General features: G+C 43.5%; 1 protein-coding gene across 4 annotated transcripts; it reads right to left on the bottom strand.

Moving 5' to 3' along the window:
• On the bottom strand, window positions 1–21685 carry LOC121573791 (E3 ubiquitin-protein ligase RNF34). Of its 4 annotated transcripts, none has more exons than XM_041886085.2 (9): window positions 21558–21685; window positions 21321–21356; window positions 10962–11210; window positions 7763–8275; window positions 3952–4017; window positions 3549–3750; window positions 3298–3333; window positions 3011–3052; window positions 1–2299 (listed from the first exon to the last, which is right to left on the bottom strand). In XM_041886085.2, the coding sequence occupies exons 3-9, from the start codon at window positions 11163–11165 to the stop codon at window positions 2115–2117; spliced, it is 1248 nt and encodes a 415-aa protein (XP_041742019.1). In that variant the 5' UTR covers window positions 11166–11210; window positions 21321–21356; window positions 21558–21685; the 3' UTR covers window positions 1–2114. The 4 variants fall into 4 exon arrangements, with proteins under 4 accessions (XP_041742019.1, XP_041742017.1, XP_041742021.1 ...); XM_041886083.2 differs by having other exon boundaries at window positions 10962–11180; XM_041886087.2 differs by lacking the exon at window positions 3011–3052 and having other exon boundaries at window positions 10962–11180.
• Between the last annotated feature and the right edge of the window lie 934 nt (window positions 21686–22619).

Genomic DNA, 22619 nt, shown 5'->3' with positions numbered 1-22619 from the left:
TAAAATTATTAAACAACTTTAATAGTGAAATGTCATGATCAGTGAGCTCTCTGTTTATGATTGGTGGAGAGTCATATTCATCTGATCAAATGAAGGGCATTTACATTCTGAAAAGAATTCAATTCAACCTCTTAAAATATAAATAAATGCTAATAAAGTATATTAAGACATCCAAAGCAAATGGAAAAATATATTTATCAATAGCTTACATATCAGTAACCAACAATATTAGATATCATATGCAATTAATTTTACAGCAATAAGCTTTTCCTCTATAACTATCTACAGGCATTAGTAGATACTTTTTTTTAAAGACATTTGAATAAATATAATTTTATGAAAGAGAACAGAAGTTGTATTTGTATAAACAAACTTAAAAGACTTTGAGTTTATGCATCCTTTTCTTCTCTTGAAATGAGATGATAAAATACATGTTTAAATACAAGCTCAGAACAGAGGAATTAGCACCTGTTACCTTCTTCTCAAGAGGTGAACACCAAGCCAATGGACAACACAAGCGGACAAAAGACCTAGGAAAAGTAATGGAATGCTATTGCTTAATTAAGCTAAGTAGCAGAGACACATTGACAGTCATGCCAGACTTTAATAAATGATACGCAGACAAAGAGCATAGGAACGTAAAGCATGGGATGACCCAGCCACAGTGTATGGTATGTTACCACAGTAGACAGGAGCCTAATCTAAGCCAAACAAGATCATCAACATAGTAGACATTGATCATAATGTGATATCACTTGTGACTGATTAAACACATGCAAGGAGAACATGGGTCGGACAGCCTTGAACTGAAGCCCCTACTAACCCATAGCATGTGGTTCAAGAGCTTCCCTACAATCCAACCAACCAATCACTGAGCTTGATGGTTTACACATTGTTTGATGCTTTCGAGTTTGGGTTGGATGCTGCTCAAATCTACAATGCATGGTCTGAAGTGAGGAGTGACACTTAGCATAGAAACAGCAATAAGAAATCAGTAATAAATTGTGGTATGAAGTTTGGCACCAAAAACACCCTCCCCGTGTGTGTGTGTGTGTGTGTGTGTGTAGAAATGGAACATCACAGAGACATGCAGCCTGGTTGAGTTTCTCAGACTGGTTTATAGACAGAAAGACAGTTTCTCACTCACACATAGAAGTCTCTTTTTTAATATTGCACATACTAAAGAACATTGAAGGAGATACGTACAATATAACCTGGTGTGGTATGAGTGTAAACCATATTGACTCTAACCCTGGGATATCATAATGATCTCCATTTGGAGCCCTGGGGCTCCGACCTCAAGGCACTCCCCCCCCCAAGTTTTAAAATGGTCTTCTACACATTTCATCATGAGGCTAAGAGGAAATGTTGCAGTTTTTAAGCTAATTTCCTGCAATTTTACACTTTTTGCTATCGGTCAGAGAGAAAGATTTGCTGTTTTATATCTCATCTCATGCTATTGTTCACATTTTGCCTTGAGGCTGTGACAAAAAAAAGTATGTTTTAAAGCAAATTTCCTGCTATTCTACACATTTTCCAATGAGGTTGAGAGAGACTTTTGCAGTTTTAAAGCGAATTTCCTGCAATTATACACATTTTGCTATCTGGGGGGCCCACCAACCTCCAGGAGACCCACAACCCCCAAATAAATACAAATTTGGTTGGGGAAGGTCGGGGCCCCGGGGCACAAGCCCTGTGTCCCCGTTCGGTATACCGGCCCTGATGGGACCAATTCCGCTTCATGGTTTATTAAAAGTAAAAAACAAATTAAAATGAAGCACTGTAAAATAAGATATTGTAGAGTTATTTTTGAAACAGTTCAGTGTGTATCACACTAAAGACAGAAGGTCAGTCAGTGACCTGGAGCCAGTGGAGGTTCAGACCAGACAGAGCAGTTTCCTGTGCGGCTCTTGTAGTTCTAGTAGCAGTAGTAGAAGTTAGGCCGTTTGAAGCTGTCTGCTCTGCATGTCATTTGGACTGGAGGATGTGCACGTCTGCTGCAGCATTAAGTCCTTGGAAACTTGCAAAACCATTCACCTCAGGTTTTCAAGCACACCTCAGGTTTTCCCCAACAGCTTCAATATCCTTGGCTGACATGCACGCTCACGGCAGAGTTAAGACTTGAAGACGTGCACGGCCCGCACCACGTACTGCCTGCAGATGGGGCACTCGCTCATCCTCATCCCACATTTAGTACAGGTGACCATGTGACCGCACTCCAGCAGCACACAGTCGATCACAGCGTCCATGCAGATGCGACACAGGTGGTCATCAGAGGCCAGCTGAGCCTTCACACCGTCTGTGGAGAAAAACAACGCCTGAGAAAACAGTATTACTCTACGGAGCTCACAGCCTGAGGATGGCTGTCTTCTCTAGGCTCATTCACATACTGTACATCAGGGTTCTTCAATTCCGGTCCTGGAGGGCCGAAACACTTCTGTTTTTTATTTCTACCTGGTAGTTAATTGCACTCACCTGGTGTCCCAGGTCTGAATTAGCCCCTGATTAGAAGGAGAGGATGAAAAACAGAGGTGTTTCGGCCCTCCAGGACCGGAATTGAAGAACCCTGCTGTACATGATGATGTAGTGCCCAAATAGCCAGTTAGACAGCAGGATGAGGTGGTCTCTCTCAGAACAGCACATAGCGTATTACTCAGGAGGGGATTATACCATCCTTAAGACCTTTATATTATTATGAAGGGTGTCTCAAAGACCTGTACTGATACATGTAATTCAACCTGAAATAAAATGATGGGTCGTAAATAGGGATCACATTAACGACAGGATGAACGACAAGCCTTCAGGACCAATGATATGATGGAAATGAGAAGCACATAAAAAAATAAAGCAATGTGACCATGCAGGGAAAAATGTTCTGGTCGGGATCGAACAGGAAAAATAAGACTTCAGCATGCATCAATATGGAGAGTTGTATTTCAAGACAGTGATGGTTTTGCAGGTGGGATAATGGTGGAGTTAGACATGCCTTTACACATGCACAGTGCTTTACCTTCCACTGCACCATTGCAGATAGGCGGAGGATATGACACCACTTTATTTACAGAAGGAAAGGGGCAGTGACAAAACAGCCATTAGTGATTCTAATAGGATACAAGCTCTTACTCCAATTCTTCCTTCTCACATAGTATAAGAACAATTCCTGTACACAGTCATTTCCTGTACACAATTCCTGTACACAGTCATTTCCTGTACAGTCATTTCCTGTACACAACTCAAATATATGTGCATCATGTAATAAACAATACAACCCAACAAAACAGTATTGAATGCCCTCACCTGCGGTCATGCTGTTGATGTTGCTGACATTTTCCACTGGAAGAAAATACAGAAATACATCTTTAATATTGTGTATCTGGACCAAATCAAAGAAAAATGTTTTAACTTGGACAGTTTCTCTATTGTTCAAACTAGGTTTGAACTGGAGATTGATAAGCTATGAAGGTTGTTATCAACAGGATCAGTAGTGTTCTAGTTAAGGTTAGGTTAGTTGGTATAGGAGGGCTAAAATGATTCAACGTGGTGCTTACTGGACTTCCTGTTCAGCTCGTTCTCCCTGTAGAGCCGATGGACCCGCTCTATCAGCTCCCACTTCTCACAGCAGCCAGAGTAGTTGACAAAGTTACGGGCCAGAATCTCTTTGAGCTGCCGGACAGACAGGCTCTCAATGTCCCCTTCATTGTCCAGGTCAGATAGAGAGGCCCGCATCCTCCTCTGTGTCACTGGACTGACCTACAGAGATAAAAGAGGAGGCACTTCAGGAAACAAAAAGTTCAATTATAACTAGGTTTGGTCACACCATGGTCATTGAGGCAATACAACTGACCAAGTGAATGCTCTCACAAGAGTGGGTCAGTGATTTCTCTTCAGTTAAATACATGAGGTGGAGACAAAGGACAGAGGCAGATTGAGGTAAAGGGCTGGTCGTCTCACCTCTATGATAGGTACACTGGCAGGTTCCAGGTGAAGGAGGGGGATGGTCGGAGATTCCCCATGCTCCTGGAAACAAAACACAACACAAAAGGGGATCAACAGCAGTTTTAGAAACAGTACTGGAGCAGATATGACAGTTTTGAAATACTTGTGTTGTCTGACGCTCCTCACCCTTTCTCCCACAAATCAGAACTTCTATAAAACACCACCAGAGGTGCTGTAATCACTAGACATGCACTTGCAGTGCTTTTGAGTCATACTAAACATCCATCAGAGGGAAATAAAAATAGTACAGTTTGCTGTAAATTTCAAAACTCTAATTCATATTTGATGTCTCTCTTAAAATGTCTGAAGGAAAAACGCCAAGGGGGGTGAATACTTTCGCAAGGCACTGTATGTATGTATGTATGTATGAGGGAAAAAAGTATTTGATCCCCTGCTGATTTTGTACGTTTGCCCACTGACAAAGGCATGATCAGTCTATAATTTTAATGGTAGGTTTATTTGAACAGTGAGAGACAGAATAACAACAAAAACATCCACAAAAACGCATGTCAGAAATGTTATAAATTGATTTGCATTTTAATGAGGGAAATAAGTATTTGACCCCTCTGCAAAACATGACTTAGTACTTGGTGGCAAAACCCTTGTTGGCAATCACAGAGGTCAGACATTTCTTGTAGTTGGCCACCAGGTTTACACACATCTAAGGAGGGATTTTGTTCCACTCCTCTTTGCAGATCTTCTCCAAGTCATTAAGGTTTCGAGGCTGACGTTTGGCAACTCGAACCTTCAGCTCCCTCCACAGATTTTCTATGGGATTAAGGTCTGGAGACTGGCTAGGCCACTCCAGGACCTTAATGTGCTTCTTCTTGAGCCACTCCTTTGTTGCCTTGGCTGTGTGTTTTGGGTCATTGTCATGCTGGAATACCCATCCAAGACCAATTTACAATGCCCTGGCTGAGGGAAGGTTCTCACCCAAGATTTGACAGTACATGGCCCCGTCCATCGTCCCTTTGATGCGGTGAAGTTGTCCTGTCCCCTTAGCAGAAAAACACCCCCAAAACATAATGTTTCCACCTCCATGTTTGACGGTGGGGATGGTGTTCTTGGGGTCATAGGCAGCATTCCTCCTCCTCCAAACACGCCGAGTTGAGTTGATGCCAAAGAGCTCGATTTTGGTCTCATCTGACCACAACACTTTCACCCAGTTCTCCTCTGAATCATTTAGATGTTCATTGGCAAACTTCAGATGGCCCTGTATATGTGCTTTCTTGAGCAGGGGGACCTTGCGGGCGCTGCAGGATTTCAGTCCTTCACGGCGTAGTGTGTTACCAATTGTTTTCTTGGTGACTATGGTCCCAGCTGCCTTGAGATCATTGACAAGATCCTCCCGTGTAGTTCTGGGCTGATTCCTCACCGTTCTCATGATCATTGCAACTCCACGAGGTGAGATCTTGCATGGAGCCCCAGGCCAAGGGAGATTGACAGTTCTTTTGTGTTTCTTCCATTTGCGAATAATCGCACCAACTGTTGTCACCTTCTCACCAAGCTGCTTGGCGATGGTCTTGTAGCGCATTCCAGCCTTGTGTAGGTGATAGAGAAATTATGATTATGACAAAAATTGTTAACCCCAATACTGATGATGACTGTGTGAACTGTGTTAGGGTTATCATTATGAACCCACTAACAGAGGGGGTGAGTTAGAAACTGCTGAGACAAACATTCCAGGATGAAGGGGACTGAGAAACTGGTTAAAGGCCTCCTAAAGGTGGGCGGAGCAAAGTGCCTTTGTGTGAAGTATAAAAGCTGTATATGTGTTTTTTGGCGGCAGAGCTCTCCATGATTAAACATACAGATCATTCTTGCTGGTTGTGGACCTTTGTTTAATTCATGATTAAACCAGAGCCTTACACCCTCTGGGAATTATTCAGAGCATTAAGTTTGATTAATTAGAGATAGAAATTCTTGTGACAGTAGGTCTACAATCTTGTCCCTGACATCCTTGGAGAGCTCTTTGGTCTTGGCCATGGTGGAGAGTTTGGAATCTGATTGATTGATTGCTTCTGTGGACAGGTGTCTTTTATACAGGTAACAAGCTGAGATTAGGAGCACTCCCTTTAAGAGTGTGCTCCTAATCTCAGCTCGTTACCTGTATAAAAGACACCTGGGAGCCAGAAATCTTTCTGATTGAGAGGGGGTCAAATACTTATTTCCCTCATTAAAATGCAAATCAATTTATAACATTTTTGACATGCATTTTTCTGGATTTTGTTGTTGTTATTCTGTCTCTCACTGTTCAAATAAACCTACCATTAAAATGATAGACTGATCATTTATTTGTCAGTGGGCAAACGTACAAAATCAGCAGGGGATCAAATACTTTTTTCCCTCACTGTAGGCGTATCCTCTAAAGGTACCATGTTACATTTAGCATTCAGCACCATTTGCTTCTTCTAATCTTAACTGATTGGTTAACTATTCCCTTTGAATATGATAACTATATTAGGAGTTTGCCTGCAACCAGAATCCAATGGTCTTGGCAGGGATGCAGCAAAAACACAGAGTGAGTCTGATTAGAATGTGTTTACCTTGTGGCGTATTGCCCTGCATTAACTCAGCCCTTTATGTGCAATGACGAAAGGACATAAAACAGCAATGATCATGAGAGTAGCCTACTCATCCCCTCCTCTCTCCTCTCCTCCCCTCCACCGGACCACCGCACAACAAGCAATTAGCTAATGGTGCAGGGGTAAGCCATTCTTCTGGTGTGACATCACGATGACGGCTGGGTCTATAGGGGGTCGGGGGAGGCTGATGTTCATTCCACTGGACCAATCAGCCGCAGGTTGCCAGTATGCACCTGTGTTAATAATGCATCAGCAGGCCTGTTCGTGGCGTGCTAGCATCCCCAGCCCAGCTCTAACAACTGACAACACCACAACCGAACAACTGCACTACCACCAGGCACCAGCTAAGCCACTCATTTGATCCTTTAGCTTTTAAGCATTACAATAGGAGTGGAGGATTTTGATGTTTAGGCCAAAATGATCCCACGGACAGAGATGTGAGCAGTATTGTTGTCTTTCTCTCTCTTTTCAATTACAGCTGTGCTGTTGAGTGGAATCGAAAGTCAGCCTGAGCGTTGTTACATAACCAACAGCATGACAGGCCTAAAAAAAGCGAAGGGCTTAAGCCCTGGCTGTTGATGACTGGCTGCAGCTCCCAGGGCTGCACTGTAAGAGCAGCTGTTTACAGCTGTCAGTCACGTGGATGTCAGATCATAGAAAATACTGAAATTGTGCAGTATGAAATATGAATGTAGCAGATGATCTGTGTGAGTGAAGCCCTTCATTCATGTCAAACACACAAAGCACCAGACTGTATCAGACTGGCTCCAAAGAACAGGGCCTGACTGCAATAAACTATACTGCAATTACTAGAATGCTTGTAAGCTTTTTATGCTCCTATATTTAGTCTAAATGGTTATCGAAGGGGTTACTTTCAGCAGGGCTGTCGACAATCATAAACCATTTACATTCACTAGAGTAGCAATTGCTCGTTGTTGATTGTTATGCTTAGCTGTGACAACTCTACTTCACACTGACAAATATGTTTCCCACATCCATGCCATGTGCTTATCAAGCTTAACATGAATTAGCTTTGATACAAGAAGGACAGATGTCAAAAGAGCAGGGAAGATGGTAACGGTATGGGGAATGGGACCAAGTTGTGTTTGTGAGTGTGTGTGTGTGTGTGTGCATGAATGTTTGCATGCGTGTGTGTGTGTTATGTGTGTGTGTAGTCATACCAGGCTCTGAGCGGTCCCTGAGCTGTCACTCCGGCTGAGAGGAGTGTCTCCCTGAGAGGCGGAGAGAGCCGACTGTTCCGAGGTGGAGAGAGACGACTGCTCCGAGACGGAGTGTCGTGCGGCTGAGGGGGGCGAGGCGTGGATGGAGTGGGGGAGCGAGTGGAGGCTGTCCGTGTCTGCATCCTCCTCCTCCTCCTCTTCTTCCTCCTCCTCCTCCTCCTCCTCCTCCTCTTCCTCCTCCTCTTCCTCTACACCTCCTTGCGTCAAGGTGTTTTCCCCAGCTTCCTGGTGGCAGAGCACCAGTTCAACCAGGTCCTCCTTCTCCCTGCAGGTGTCTGTAGGGATGTTGCGCAGCAGCAGGTACTGGCGCAGGTCTTTAACGCGCAGCGCCATGAGCTGTGGTCTCTGGAAGGCCGTGCTGCGCAGGAGGTGGCAGGTGGTGCAGCAGCGGAGGTTCTCTTGCAGCACCGAGCACAGGGCGCAGAAACTTTTCTTACAGTCCGAGCATATGTGCTGAGAGAAAGCGAGAGAGAGACAGAGCGAGATATAGAGATACAGTGGCTTACGAAAGTATTCACCCCCCTTGGCATTTTTCCTATTTTGTTGCCGTACAATTTTTTTGGGGGGTTTGTATCATTTGATTTACACAACATGCCTAACCACTTTGAAGATGCAATTTTTTTTTTCTTGTGAAAGAAATAAGACAAAAAAACTGAAAACTTGAGCGTGCATAACTATTCACCCCCCCCCCAAAGTCAATACTTTGTAGAGCCACCTTTTGCAGCAATTACAGCTGCAAGTCATAAGCTTGGCACATCTAGCCACTGGGATTATTGCCCATTGTTCAAGGCAAAACTGCTCTAGCTTCTTCAAGTTGGATGGGTTCCGCTGGTGTACAGCAATCTTTAAGTCATACCACAGATTCTCAATTGGATTGAGGTCTGGGCTTTGACTAGGCCATTCCAAGGCATTTAAATGTTTCCCCTTAAACCACTCGAGTGTTGCATTAGCAGTATGCTTAGGGTCATTGTCCTGCTGGAAGGTGAACCTCCGCCCCAGTCTCAAATCTCTGGAAGACTGAAACAGGTTTCCCTCAAGAATTTCCCTGTATTTAGCGCCAGCCATCATTCCTGACAAGTTTCCCAGTCCCTGCCGATGAAAAACATCCCCACAGCATGATGCTGCCACCACCATGCTTCACTGTGGGGATGGTGTTCTCGGGGTGATGAGAGGTGTTGGGTTTGTGCCAGACATAACGTTTTCCTTGATGGCCCAAAAGCTCAATTTTAGTCTCATCTGACCAGAGTACCTTCTTCCATATGTTTGGGGAGTCTCCCACATGTCTTTTGGCGAACACCAAACGTGTTTGCTTATTTTTTTCTTTAAGCAATGACTTTTTTCTGGCCACTCTTCTGTAAAGCCCAGCTCTGTGGAGTGTATGTATTAAAGTGGTCCTATGGACAGATACTCCAATCTCCGCTGTGGAGCTTTGCAGCTCCTTCAGGGTTATAATAATAATATAATATGCCATTTAGCAGACGCTTTTATCCAAAGCGACTTACAGTCATGTGTGCATACGTTTTTACGTATGGGTGGTCCCTGGGATCGAACACACTACCCTGGCGTTACAAGCGCCATGCTCTACCAATTGAGCTACAGAGGTCTCTTTGTTGCCTCTCTGATTAATGCCCTCCTTGCCTGGTCCGTGAGTTTTGGTGGGCAGCCCTCTCTTGGCAGGTTTGTTGTGGTGCCATATTCTTAAAAAAATAATTATAATGGATTTAATGGTGCTCCGTGGGATGTTCAAAGTTTCTGATATTTTTTTTATAACCCAAACCTGATTTATACTTCTCCACAACTTTGTCCCTGACCTGTTTGGAGAGCTCCTTGGTCTTCATGGTGCAGCTTGCTTGGTGGTGCCCCTTGCTTAGTGGTGTTGCAGACTCTGGGGCCTTTCAGAACAGGTGTATATATAATCATGTGACAGATCATGTGACACTTCGATTGCACACAGGTGGACTTTATTTAAGTAATTATGTGACTTCTGAAGGTAATTGGTTGCACCAGATATTATTTAGGGGCTTCATAGCAAAGGGGGTGAATACATATGCACGCACCACTATTCTGTGATTAATATTTTAGATTTTTTTTTATTTCACTATTTTGTGTATGTCCATTACATGAAATCCAAATAAAAATCCATTTAAATTACAGGTTGTAAAGCAACAAAATAGGAAAAACGCCAAGGGGGATGAATACTTTTGCAAGGCACTGTAGAGAGAGACACTCACCACACACATTTAGAAGAGAGGCGATCCCATCAGCCTGTCATGTCCATTCCTCCTGATCAATTCCTTACTAGATTTAATTAATTATTGGCATCATGGAGTCATTTAACTCTCCTGGTTTTAGAACTCTTAATTACAACTAATGAGAGGGCTCTGCCAAATCTACCAGACAACAGCTTTCCAAAACAAGGACTCATTCCCTATGATGTCACTATGTCCTAGGAAAGACGATGACCTTATCCCATTTGGCACAGACAAGCTAAATAATACTATATGGAATATTGTCCAGCTATTCCTGACCTTTACAAGCTTATCTCGGTTTACTGAGGAAATTCAGATGAATTGACTGACAGGCAGTCTGAATGGAGACAGAAAAGGTGGGATATGGCCAGAAATTATTTCCATATCATTGGTGTGCATTGCAAATGAGCTGCGGACCAGAAAGAGGACATTCACACTCTGACAGATCCATTCATCAATCATCTGTGCTAGTCCCCCAGAACCTCTCCTTTCTTGACACAGATATCGACCTGAGCCACACACACACACACACACACACACACACGTGTGGGTATAATATATCCCGGGATTTAACCTACCATCGGCATGGCGACAGGTATGAGCGGGCTGATAGAGCATTCTGAGTCTGGAAGCTGGGAGAACGCTGAACCTTCCAGGGGCTTTCATCGCTGTCCCAGCATGCCACACTGTCAGTCAAAGCCTAGATACACTCTGCCATTTACCTGTCTGCAGTCTAAGATGGTGCCCTGGTGTGGCCAGTATGATTGAGTATTTCATATGGAAGTTAGAGTTGTATTAGTTTATTTATAAGGGGCACAGTGTTCTTCCTACTCCTCATCATCACCATCATCTTTTTACACGCTATCGTCATCATCCTCATCACCACCTACCTTGCGCCTGAAGACAGAGAAGGCCAGTCCACAGGCCTTGCAGAGCTGACCTGCACTCCCTGAGCTGGTGGGGGGGTATGTGGAGTACCCAGCGCTGGGGGCAAAGCGGAAGGGCCCCGCCCCAGCCCCGAACCCTGGCTGCTGCCCGCGCACCGTCCCTGTGCCCATCACCTCATTCAGCAGCCCGCAGCATGAAGCCCACATGGACGATGCTCCTGCCTACGACACAAACACACACAGCATGCACGTCTGTTCTTTTTAAATTAATTTCTCCAAGTTTGAATGCATAGTTTAGAGTCCTATTATCCATCCCAGTAGCTTCATAAACAATATGCCTTTGGCAGTACTGAAATCATAGTAGCCTACAATGCAATCAATGCAGTGCCCCAATTTCACCTCTAACATTATACTAGAGAAAAGTACAACTTTTGTTGCAGGTCGCATCACTAAGGGAATGGTATCTCAGACTTCTCATGTCATTTGTAATTTGTCCCGGAATCCCACAATGCCTCATTGAGATCTTCAGCTGCTCAACCACCTCCCCCCTCTGATGAACTACAATCGTGGTCAAACGTTTTGAGAATTACACAAATATTTATTTTCACAAAGTCTGCTGCCTCAGTTTTTATGATGTCAATTTGCATGTACTCCAGAATGTTATGAAGAGTGATCAGATGAATTGCAATTAATAGCAAAGTCCCTATTTGCCATGAAAATGAACTTAATCCCCCAAAACATTTCCACTGCATTTCAGCCCTGCCACAAAAGCACCAGCTGACATCATGTCAGTGATTCTCTCGTTAACACAGGTGAGAGTGTTGACGAGGACAAGGCTGGAGATCACTCTGTCATGCTGATTGAGTTAGAATAAAAGACTGGAAGCTTTAAAAGGAGGGTGGTGCTTGAAATCATTGTTCTTCCTCTGTTAACCATGGTTACCTGCAAGGAAACCCATTGAGAACTTGGTCAATCCTCAAGAGGCGGGTGGACCCACAAATTCGGACAAAATCCAAGCATTGATTATGCAAGAATGGGCTGCCATCAGTCAGGATGTGGCCCAGAAGTTAATTGACAGCATGCCAGGGCGGAATGCAGAGGTCTTGAAAAAGAAGGGTCAACACTGCAAATATTGACTCTTAATGTCAATGTAATTATCAATAAAAGCCTTTGACACTTATGGAATGCTTGTAATTATACTTCAGTATACCATAGTAAGATCTGACAAAAATATCTAAAAACACTGAAGCAGCAAACTTTGTGAAGACCAATACTTGTGTCATTCTCTAAACTTTTGACCACGACTGTACATGCCTTTGTAGCTCCTGAGTTCCTCTACAAAAGGCATTGAAGTATTATAATACAGTCTCTGTGGTGCTAGCACATAAAGAAAATGTGTAGCAGTGCCTGACGGCAGCTGGCATATTCAGAACAGAGGCCTGTGAACAATGTGTGGCGGTGCAGAGGTGGATGTTATACAGCCTATAGAGCTTCAGAGGAAGGAACTTAATAAATCCAAAAGTAACAGAGTGAAAGACACACAAAAAAGACAGTGAATGTGGACTGCAAATCAGGGCCGTGCACAGACCTTTCATGGTGCAGGTGCTCAAAATGAAAAAAGGGCACCCATCTGCTAGTTAGCTAGCTCTATATACAGTGAGGGAAAAAAGTATTTGATCCCCTGCTTATTTTGTACATTTGCCCACTGACAAAGAAATGATCAGTCTATAATTTCAATGGTAGGTTTATTTGAACAGTGAGAGACAGAATAACAACAAAAAAATCCAGAAAAACGCATGTCAAAAATTGTATAAATTGATTTGCATTTTAATGAGGGAAATAAGTATTGATCCCGCACTTAGCGATATTCATGTGGTCCATAAAAGGACCATACAATGGATGTGACACTCTTAAAGGGAGTGCTCCTAATCTCAGCTTGTTACCTGTATAAAAGACACCTGTCCACAGAAGCAATCAATCAGATTGCAAACTCTCCACCATGGCCAAGACCAAAGAGCTCTCCAAGGATGTCAGGGACAAGATTGTAGACCTACACAAGGCTGGAATGGGCTACAAGACCATCGCCAAGCAGCTTGGTGAGAAGGTGACAACAGTTGGTGACATTATTTGCAAATGGAAGAAACACAAAACAACTGTCAATCTCCCTCGGCCTGGGGCTCCATGCAAGATCTCATGTCGTGGAGTTGCAATGATCATGAGAACGGTGAGGAATCAGCCCAGAACTACATGGGAGGATCTTGTCAATGATCTCAAGGCAGCTGGGACCATAGTCACCAAAAAAACAATTGGTAACACACTACGCCGTGAAGGACTGAAATCCTGCAGCGCCAGCAAGGTCCCCCTGCTCAAGAAAGCACATATACATGCCCGTCTGAAGTTTGCCAATGAACATCTAAATGATTCAGAGGAGAACTGGGTGAAAGTGTTGTGGCAGATGAGACCAAAATGGAGCTCTTTGGCATCAACTCAACTCGTCATGTTTGGAGGAGGAGGAATGCTGCCTATGACCCCAAGAACACCATCCCCACCGTCAAACATGGAGGTGGAAACATTATGCTTTGGGGGTGTTTTTCTGCTAAGGGGACAGGACAACTTCACCGCATCAAAGGGACGATGGACGGGGCCGTGTACCGTCAAATCTTGGGAGAGAACCTCCTTCCCTCAGCTAGGTCATTGAAAATAGGTCGTGGATGGGTATTCCAGCATGACAATGACCCAAAACACACGGCCAAGGCAACAGAGGAGTGGCTCAAGAAGAAGCACATTAAGGTCCTGGAGAGGCCTAGCCAGTCTCCAGACCTTAATCCCATAGAAAATCTGTGGAGGGAGCTGAAGGTTTGAGTTGCCAAACCTCAGCCTCGAAACCTTAATGACTTGGAGAAGATCTGCAAAGAGGAGTGGGACAAAATCCCTCCTTAGATGTGTGATAACCTGGTGGACAACTACAAGAAACGTTTTAGTATATGGTGGTTAGTTAGAGTCTAGTAGACTACCTGTGTTGCTGCTGCTGTTACAGGCTTAGTTTTTTCCATTTATATTTTGAGATTAGACGTTAGCATGTGGGGTGATCCGATTGGTGTCACCTCATTAGTCAGTATGTGTTACACCTGTGCTGGTTTGTCATCTCGTTAGTGGGAAGGTGTTTCACCTGTGCTGTCCCAGGTGCTATTTAAGAGTAGCTGGCCCAGTGCTCCAGTTGTCTTGAGAGATGTGGAGGGTTAACACCTTTAGTTGACGCGCCCCATTTGTGTTCTAGGCAAACAATCCTTTATCTGACCTTCCGTTTTAGTTTTGTGCTATGGATGCAAGGCCTGACCCATCCATGATATCAAAATTATAGTTTTAACCATGTTTTGAGGTTTTATAACCCTCAAACACAACTCTGGACCTCAAAGCCAGTTCCACTGCAGTTTTTCATTGTTCCCCTCTAATCAGGGACTGATTTAGACCTGGGACACCAGGTGTGTGCAATAAATTATCAGGTAGAACAGAGAACCAGCAGGCTCTGGACCTCGTAGGGTAAGAGTTGAATACCCCTACTATATAGTGTTTGCTTACATTTACTTTGTTTAAAACCAGCTTATTTTCGGTTCTGATGGGGTTCGACAGTTGAACTAAGCTCATGGGGCATTTCTAAGTTATATTTTTCTAGACTCAATGCGTATAGTATCACATCATTAATTTATAAGTCCAAAAATGGATGTAACAACTGCAGATTGCCACTTTAAGTTTCTGTCCATTACCTATTGAATAACAACACTGAAGTAGGAATGCCTGGTCCCACTCAACGCTATAGTCATCAAATCCCCTGATGAGAGTATGCTATGGTTCTCATTGAAAACATCCTCTCTATGTTAACTTGAATGGTTAATATGGGAGCAGTGGGGTAATTTCTCAGATATGGCAGCCTTATGACCTAGTAGAGTAGGTGCACTTAGCGATATTCATGTGGTCCATAAAAGGACCATACAATGGATGTGACATGTTTGCCTGATCAATGTTTACTGACTGCAAGACTGTCCACTCCAGAGCCTGAGACCCGAAATGGCGTGTTCCCCGGCGCAGCTCCTTGGAGCATACTGAAGAGGGGAGGAGTGGAAGAGGGCAGGGAGAGAATATGTCTCCTGTTACAGGGTCTGGGGAATCAATAGCTGACATGAGCATACAGTATGTGGCTCTGTCTGAGTTCAGTAGAGGAGACAGTGAGTGTAGGCTATATTTTACGAGATGAGGCCGCTGCTGTCCACAAATGAAGTTCTGCTCAGCCATGACCTGCCACAACATCTCACCTCTCTTCGCCTGCCTGCTTAGCCAGCCTGCAGTTACATAATCCAGGAGCTAAATGCTATATCTGGAACTGACTGCACTGAGATGGTCTTCCCAGAAATACACTACAGCAATAAGCTGGTTGTGAAACATAATATAAGAAAACGTCATCCTGGCATGTTTTTGAATGAAGGTAAATTGTCACAGGAGCTGATGTTTTTCTGAATACATTGTAATCAATGCGAAAAGATGATTGTCACAGGGTTGACGTTTTTCTCAATACATTGCAGTCAATGGGAAAAGATGAGTGTCCTACTCGTACATCCGACCTTCAAGCAGGCAATGGGGCATAAACCAGGCACACAGAAAGAGTGGTAAAAGATCCACCATGACTCAGATGCTCCCTCTCCCTTTGGACAGTTACTCAGTGGGCCATTACTACACCCTTCCTACTCTCTTCTGCTAGATTTAGCAGGAGGTGGCACTGTGGTCTGGTCATGAAATCACTCGTATCTGGCGCAGCGCCAGAGGAAGAGCTTTCCCCTGTCACCTCAATTAGCACCCAGTAAGCTCTGAAGGGAGGGACCGACAAAGCATACAACCGATAACTGCAAACAAGAGTTACAGTAAAATGCACTACTCTGTTACCAGTATATACACTTCTTTGCGCTTATTAATATCTCATCTACATGAAGATTAAAGATTAAGTCTTACTATAACACGCCTGGTTGTAGGCAGTTTTATCTGAAAAGGGGATTAGGGCCCCTAACTTGTACTTGTCATATCAGACATTTTGACAGTGAAGCAAACAGTCAATCTGCTGATGCGCTGGACCTGCTGAGGAGCGCTGTGCTTTTTTAGAAGTTTTTGAACTTTGACTTCTATCATTATTTTTGGCAGACTATAGTGCAAAGCCTTGTTTATACATGGCACTAACATGCGTTCTTTGTCCTGATCTTGTCCACATTCTAATTGTGCCCACATTTTCAGAAATATGTCTACACATGGTATTAAGATGTCTCATATCTATCTACTTTGTCCGCATTGTGACCAGATTTCCTGGTCCCTCACTGTATGCCAATTATTTAACAGCTATACTTTCAAAATCATATTTATGTATTTATTTTAAGACATTGATGCCATAAGTCAATGGTGCCACCTGTCAATGATTTAAGTAGGCGGGATAATTATGATTTAAATGGTTTCACTGTCCAGATCCGTCTACACTTGTAAGATATCCATACACAATGCGTGCCTGACTACCTCCTGCGTTTTTTAATCGGAACACCTGTCTGAAAATGTGAGCACAATCAGAATGTGGACAAGATCAGGACAATTGATGCATGTTAGAACCAGGTATAAATAGGGCTTAAGACATTTTGTAAAGAACAAAGACCAGACAACGTAGACAAACTGTGACAATAATTACAGATATTACTGTTGACACACCATTAAATGTATTTTGCCATTTAGCAGACACTCTTATCCAGAGGGAATTACAGGCACAATTAGGGTTAAGTGCCTTGCTCGAGGGCACATCAACAGATTTTTCACCTAGGGGACTCAAACCAGCGACCTTTGGTTACTGGCCCAACACTCTTGGGCCCAATGCATTTAACCGCTAGCCTACCTGCCGCCCCACCAAAACAATAGACCCTGTCCCAGTGTCCCTAGCCTTCACGCTTCCAGCCACTTATCCACACACGACTCCAATACCATCACACGTCTCAATGGTGTTAGGGCTGATCACCGACAACATTGAAACTGCCTATAGGAAGGAGGTCAGAGACCTGGCAGTGTGGTGCTAGGACAACAACCTTTCCTACAACGTCAGCAAGACAAAGGAGCTGATTGTGGACTACAGGAAACGGAGGGCCGAGCACGCCCTAATTCACATCGTCGGGGCTGTAGTGGACCGGGTCTAGAGCTTCAAGTTCCTCGGTTTCCACATCACTAAGGACCTATCATGGTCGTGAAGAGGGCACGACAACGCCTCTTCCCCCTCAGGAAACGGAAAAGATTTGGTATGGGCCCTCAGATCCTCAAAAAGTTATACAGCTGCACCATTGAGAGCATCTTAACTGGCTGCATCACAGTTTGGTATGGAAACTGCTTGGCATCCGACCGTAAGGCGCAACAGAGGATAGTGCGTACGGCCCAGTACATCACTGGGACCGAGCTCCCTGCCATCCAGGACCTCTATACCAGGTGGTGTCAGAGGAAGGTCCTAAAACTTGTCAAAGACTCCAGCCACCCGTCATAGACTGTTCTCTCTGCTACCGCATGGCAAGCGATACTGGAGCACCAGGTCTGGGACCAAAAGGCTCCTGAACAACTTCTACCCCCAAGCCATAAGACTGCTGAACAGTTAATCAAATGGCTACCCACACATATACACACACACACACACACACACACACATAGACACACTTTCACACTCTTCATATACACTGCTGCTACTCTGTTCATTATCTATCCTGATAGTCTAGTCACTTTGACCCCTACCTACATGACATGTACATATTACCTCAACTATCTCGTACCCCTGCACATTGACTCGGTACCGATGCTCCTTGTATATAGCCTTGTTAATGTTATTTTATTGTGTTACTATTATTTATTTATTTTTTACTCTGCGTTGGGAAAGGGCTCGTAAATACGCATTTCACAGTAAAGTTTACACCTGCGTGTGATTTGATGATCAATTTAGTTTGATTATCCTCTCTTCCCTCTCTCTCTTCTCTTTCCCCGTCCCCATCAGGGGGAGATGCCATTCACATAGTGAAGCGTGCAGTCAGCTGGCAGCCTGCACTAGACTTCATCTCCATTGAGATCAGGAAGTAAGACTGACGGAAAAATCTAGCTGATTCAATCAATCTCTTGCTGCTTTTGTCAGGGAAGGCACAGCTAATCACAATGTATGAATATGTGCTATTCAAAAGACTGCATTCAAACATGTCAATGATAACTGATGGCGCGAATTTCCTGTGCATCATAAATGTGTACCTTTAAAGCCTTACCTTCGGGGTGGAAGAGGACAGCTCCTACTAATAAAAAAGAGTGATTTGGACTTTGGGTTGCAGGCAATAAAACCAAAATGGTGTGTCTGCTCAGGAGATAATCCTGAGATTAAAATATGACTGGCATATTTAATAATGACCGCCAGGGAAACTGCTACCTTTCTGAGTCTCTATCACATTTAATTACAACAGACCATAGCTCCTAATCTCAGAGTTCCAAATCCATTTTAGAATTCAGAACTGGGTCATGCCAGTCAACCTATCCTGAGTGAATTCTCTTGCACAACAAAACAATATGCCCCAATGAGCAACAGACCTGTCTCTAACAACTACCCATGATTGACAAATCAGTGGAACTCAAGAGAAGTCATGTCGAATAACAGAATCCTTATGACAATGCAGTATCAATGAATTAGATTAAAAACATATGATACACTGACTGCAACAAAAATGTTTAATGTGTGTTTCTAAATGTATTACAGCTATCATCCTCCATTTCTCATGAGCTGAAAAGCTGCTTTTCAATATAAACTAGATTAGTCAATAAAACATCACAGCCATCTCTCTGGGGCAGATGATTGTTTGTCATGATCAGACAGAGACCAGATGACCTTTCACCTGCACTGAGACAACAAACTGATTTAGGCCCCTAAAATACATCACTATTCAAAGACTAGGGAAGCAGATAAAGGACAATATTGAGAACTTGAAGATATAGATGTTACACAAACATACGTTACAGCCTTATTCTAAAATTGATTAAATAGTTTTTTTCCCCTCATCAATCTACACACAATACCCCATAATGACAAAGCAAAAACAGGTTGTAAGACATTTTTGCAAATGTATACAAACCCCCCCCCTGAAATATTACATTTACATAAGTATTCAGACCCTTTACTCAGTACTTTGTTGAAGCACCTTTGGCAGCGATTACAGCCTAGAGTCTTCTCGGGTATGACGCTAAAAGCTTGGCACACCTGTATTTGGGGAGTTTCTCCCATTTATTTTCTACAGATCTTCTCAAGCTCTGTCAGGTTGGATGAGGAGCGTCGCTGCACAGCTATTTTCAGGTCTCTCCAGAGATGTTCGATCGGGTTCAAGTCCGGGCTCTAGCTGGGCCATTCAAGGACATTCAGAGACTTGTCCCGAAGCCACTCCTGCGGTGTCTTGGCTGTGTGCTTAGGGCCATTGTCCTGTTGGAAGGTGAACCTTCGCCCCAGTCTGAGGTCTTGAGCGCTCTGAAGCAGGTTTTCAACAAGGATCACTCTGTACTTTGCTCCGTTCATCTTTCCCCTCGATCCTGACTAGTCTCCCAGTCCCTGCCACTGAAAAACATCCCCACAGCATGATGCTGCCATCACCATGCTTCACTGAAGGGATGGTGCCAGGTTTCCTCCAGAAACATGGTCTGAGACATGGTCTGAGAGTCCTTTAGGTGCCTTTTGGCAAACTCCAAGCAGGCTGTCATGTGCCTTTTACTGAGGAGTGGCTTCCGTCTGGCCACTCTACCATTAAGGCCTGATTGGTGGAGTGCTGCAGAGATGGATGTCCTTCTGGAAGGTTCTCCCGTCTCCACAGAGGAACTCTGGAGCTCTGTCAGCGTGACCATCGGGTTCTTGGTCACCTCCCTGACCAAGGCCCTTCTCCCCCGATTGCTCAGTTTGGTCGGGCGGCCAGCTCTAGGAAGAGTCTTGGTGGTTCCAAACTTCTTCCATTTAAGAATGATGGAGGCCACTGTGTTCTTGGGGCCTTTCAATGCTGCAGACATTTTTTGGTACCCTTCACCAGATCTGTGCCTCGACAACAATCCTGTCTTGGAGCTCTACGGACAATTCCTTCAACCTCATGGCTTGGTTTTTGCTCTGACATGCACTGTCAACTGTGGGACCTTATATAGACATGTGTGTGCCTTTCCAAATTATGTCCAATCAATTGAATTTACCACAGGTGGACTCCAATCAAGTTGTAGAAACATCTCAAGGATGATCAACAGAAACAGGATGCACCTGAGCTCAATATCAAGTCTCATCGCAAAGGGTTTGAATACTTATGTAAATACAGTATTTCTGTTTTTTATTTGTAATACATTTGCAAAAAATTCAAATAACCTGTTTTTGCTTTGTCATTATGGGGTGCGGTATATAGATTGATGAGGAACAAATTAATTTAATCCATTTTAGAATAAGGCTGTAACATAACATTTGGAAAAAGTGAAGGGATCTGAATACTTTCTGAATGCACTGTATGTATCCACAATTATCTGATATAAATGTGTTCCTTCATTGCAAAATCAAGGAAGATATGTCTTCACTGCAAAGTATTTAGCTCTCTACACGGGGTGGGGAGAGACTCCTTATGTTGACTTTGCATGGCACCTTGTGATACTATAGCAATTTGAAAGACTACTGCCTGCTGTACAACATAACACTGATATGCTGGATCGGAGCCAAACATTGCCAGTGGAAATAATTGCTCAATTTAGAAGATCTTATCTATCACCTACTATAAACACAATTCTACACTCTGATACTCATTACTACAGTGTTGCAAGAAACAGGACTTAAAGGGTTAGGCTTTGTTAATTAAAATTAGGTAAACAACTTTCCCATACTTTGGATACTCACACTGAAAAAAATGCAAGGGGGTAATTTATCATAATCATCCATCCTCACCCTCCTCTTCATCATCATCACCATCACCTCCACCATTGTTGTTGTTCTCGCCTGTTCTAGCACTCCTGGTCAGTGATTAGTGAGTCCAAATACTAGGGATGGTGATTATCAATAGACCAGACATCTCAAAATATTCCATCACTCATTGACTGCAGTATACTGTTCTCATTCGGCAGATTAACGATGGGGAAATGAATGGACATTGCACTGTGGTATACAGTTCACTGCGAGGGAGATGCAAACTAGTGTCAGACTGAGGGTCAGAAAGAGCTCGTGACCATCAACATTTACTGTATCCATGCCATTGTAAATACAACGCAATATAAACATTTCAGCCCTGAGAAGATATTCCAACCGGCAAAAACACTACTGTCACTCACCTTATACATGTATCCGTAAAATCAGAGTTTGAAACCCTTTAAAGCAAACAGACAAACAACATAATGAATGTATTGTAATTGCATAACAATTAATAGGTTTGACTGGATGCCAAATTGACATTTTGTTACTATTTGTCGACGCACCGGATTTCAAAGTTGTAATATAGATCGAATGCAAGCCGGCTGTACAAAATTTCACAACATAGATACATTGACATTGCAATAGGCCTACCATACCTTCATTCTGACTCCCGGTTGTGGAATTTGTCGTGTAATATTAGAATGATGACCATTGCAAGGACACAAGGAATCACACCATTACGTCTTCCTTTTCAGAAGCTCCCAGTGTATTCGTAGAATAGGCATAACGTAATGTTCAAGTCACCCTCGACCAATCACGAAATAACCGGAGGTACCGTTATCTTTAGCAGCCAATCGCCTTTTCAATTGCCGCATAGTGGGCGTTCTGAGCTATGCGTAGGCACGCGCATGTCTTGATACGGACAACCCGCCGTGCACTATCGATATTTCATTTAGATATTGTATATTTATGAAATACTGCTGCTGCAACCTTTTTATTAAGATGTTGACTTGATTTTGTTGCCGCATGTTTTGGGGTGAAAGTTAAATCACTGCATAGTGCACAGGTGAGTTGTAGCCTTGTAGACTATGATGTAATCTTAGTCGAGCAAGCCACCGAACACACCTGTGGCTTCATATCTGCCCATCCATCACTTCACTGCACTATAACTAATTATAGAGCCTAGCTACCTCTGAATGTTCATTTGATTAGCCTATGATTATCAGTAATGCACAAAAAACATACTTCTTATGGAAACAAATACAGTATCTACTATATTTCGCATGATTTTCATCTGATGGCTTGAATAATAATAATTTCACAAAATACAGAATCAGAACACCTAATCTCTGAGATCAATAAGAGGCTATCCATCTGGCTCTACAAACTTCAAAGCGTGAGGGAAACAAGTGTGTGTGTGTGTGTCAGAGTGGTCAGAACTGCAAATGGCCCCTAGGCCTGCAGATGCTGAGAGAGAGAGAGAGAGAGAGCGAGCTAGGGAGAGATTACAGGAGTTCACACCACCAGGACCCACTCTGCCACACTGTCCCACTCAGCATCACAGTGACCAATGCAAAACATTGAGATAGGCCTACACAAAAGAGAACAAGAAGATACACTGAGTGCACAAACACCTTTCTAATATTGAGATGCACCCCCTTTTGCCCTCAGAACAGCCTCAATTCGTCGGGGCATGGACTCTACAAGGTGTCGAAAGT

This window comes from Coregonus clupeaformis, chromosome 9 (assembly GCF_020615455.1).
Source record: "Coregonus clupeaformis isolate EN_2021a chromosome 9, ASM2061545v1, whole genome shotgun sequence".
Taxonomy (NCBI): Eukaryota; Metazoa; Chordata; class Actinopteri; order Salmoniformes; family Salmonidae; genus Coregonus; species Coregonus clupeaformis.
Note: the sequence above shows the minus strand (reverse complement) of the source record. Positions and strands in the feature narration are given on the sequence as shown.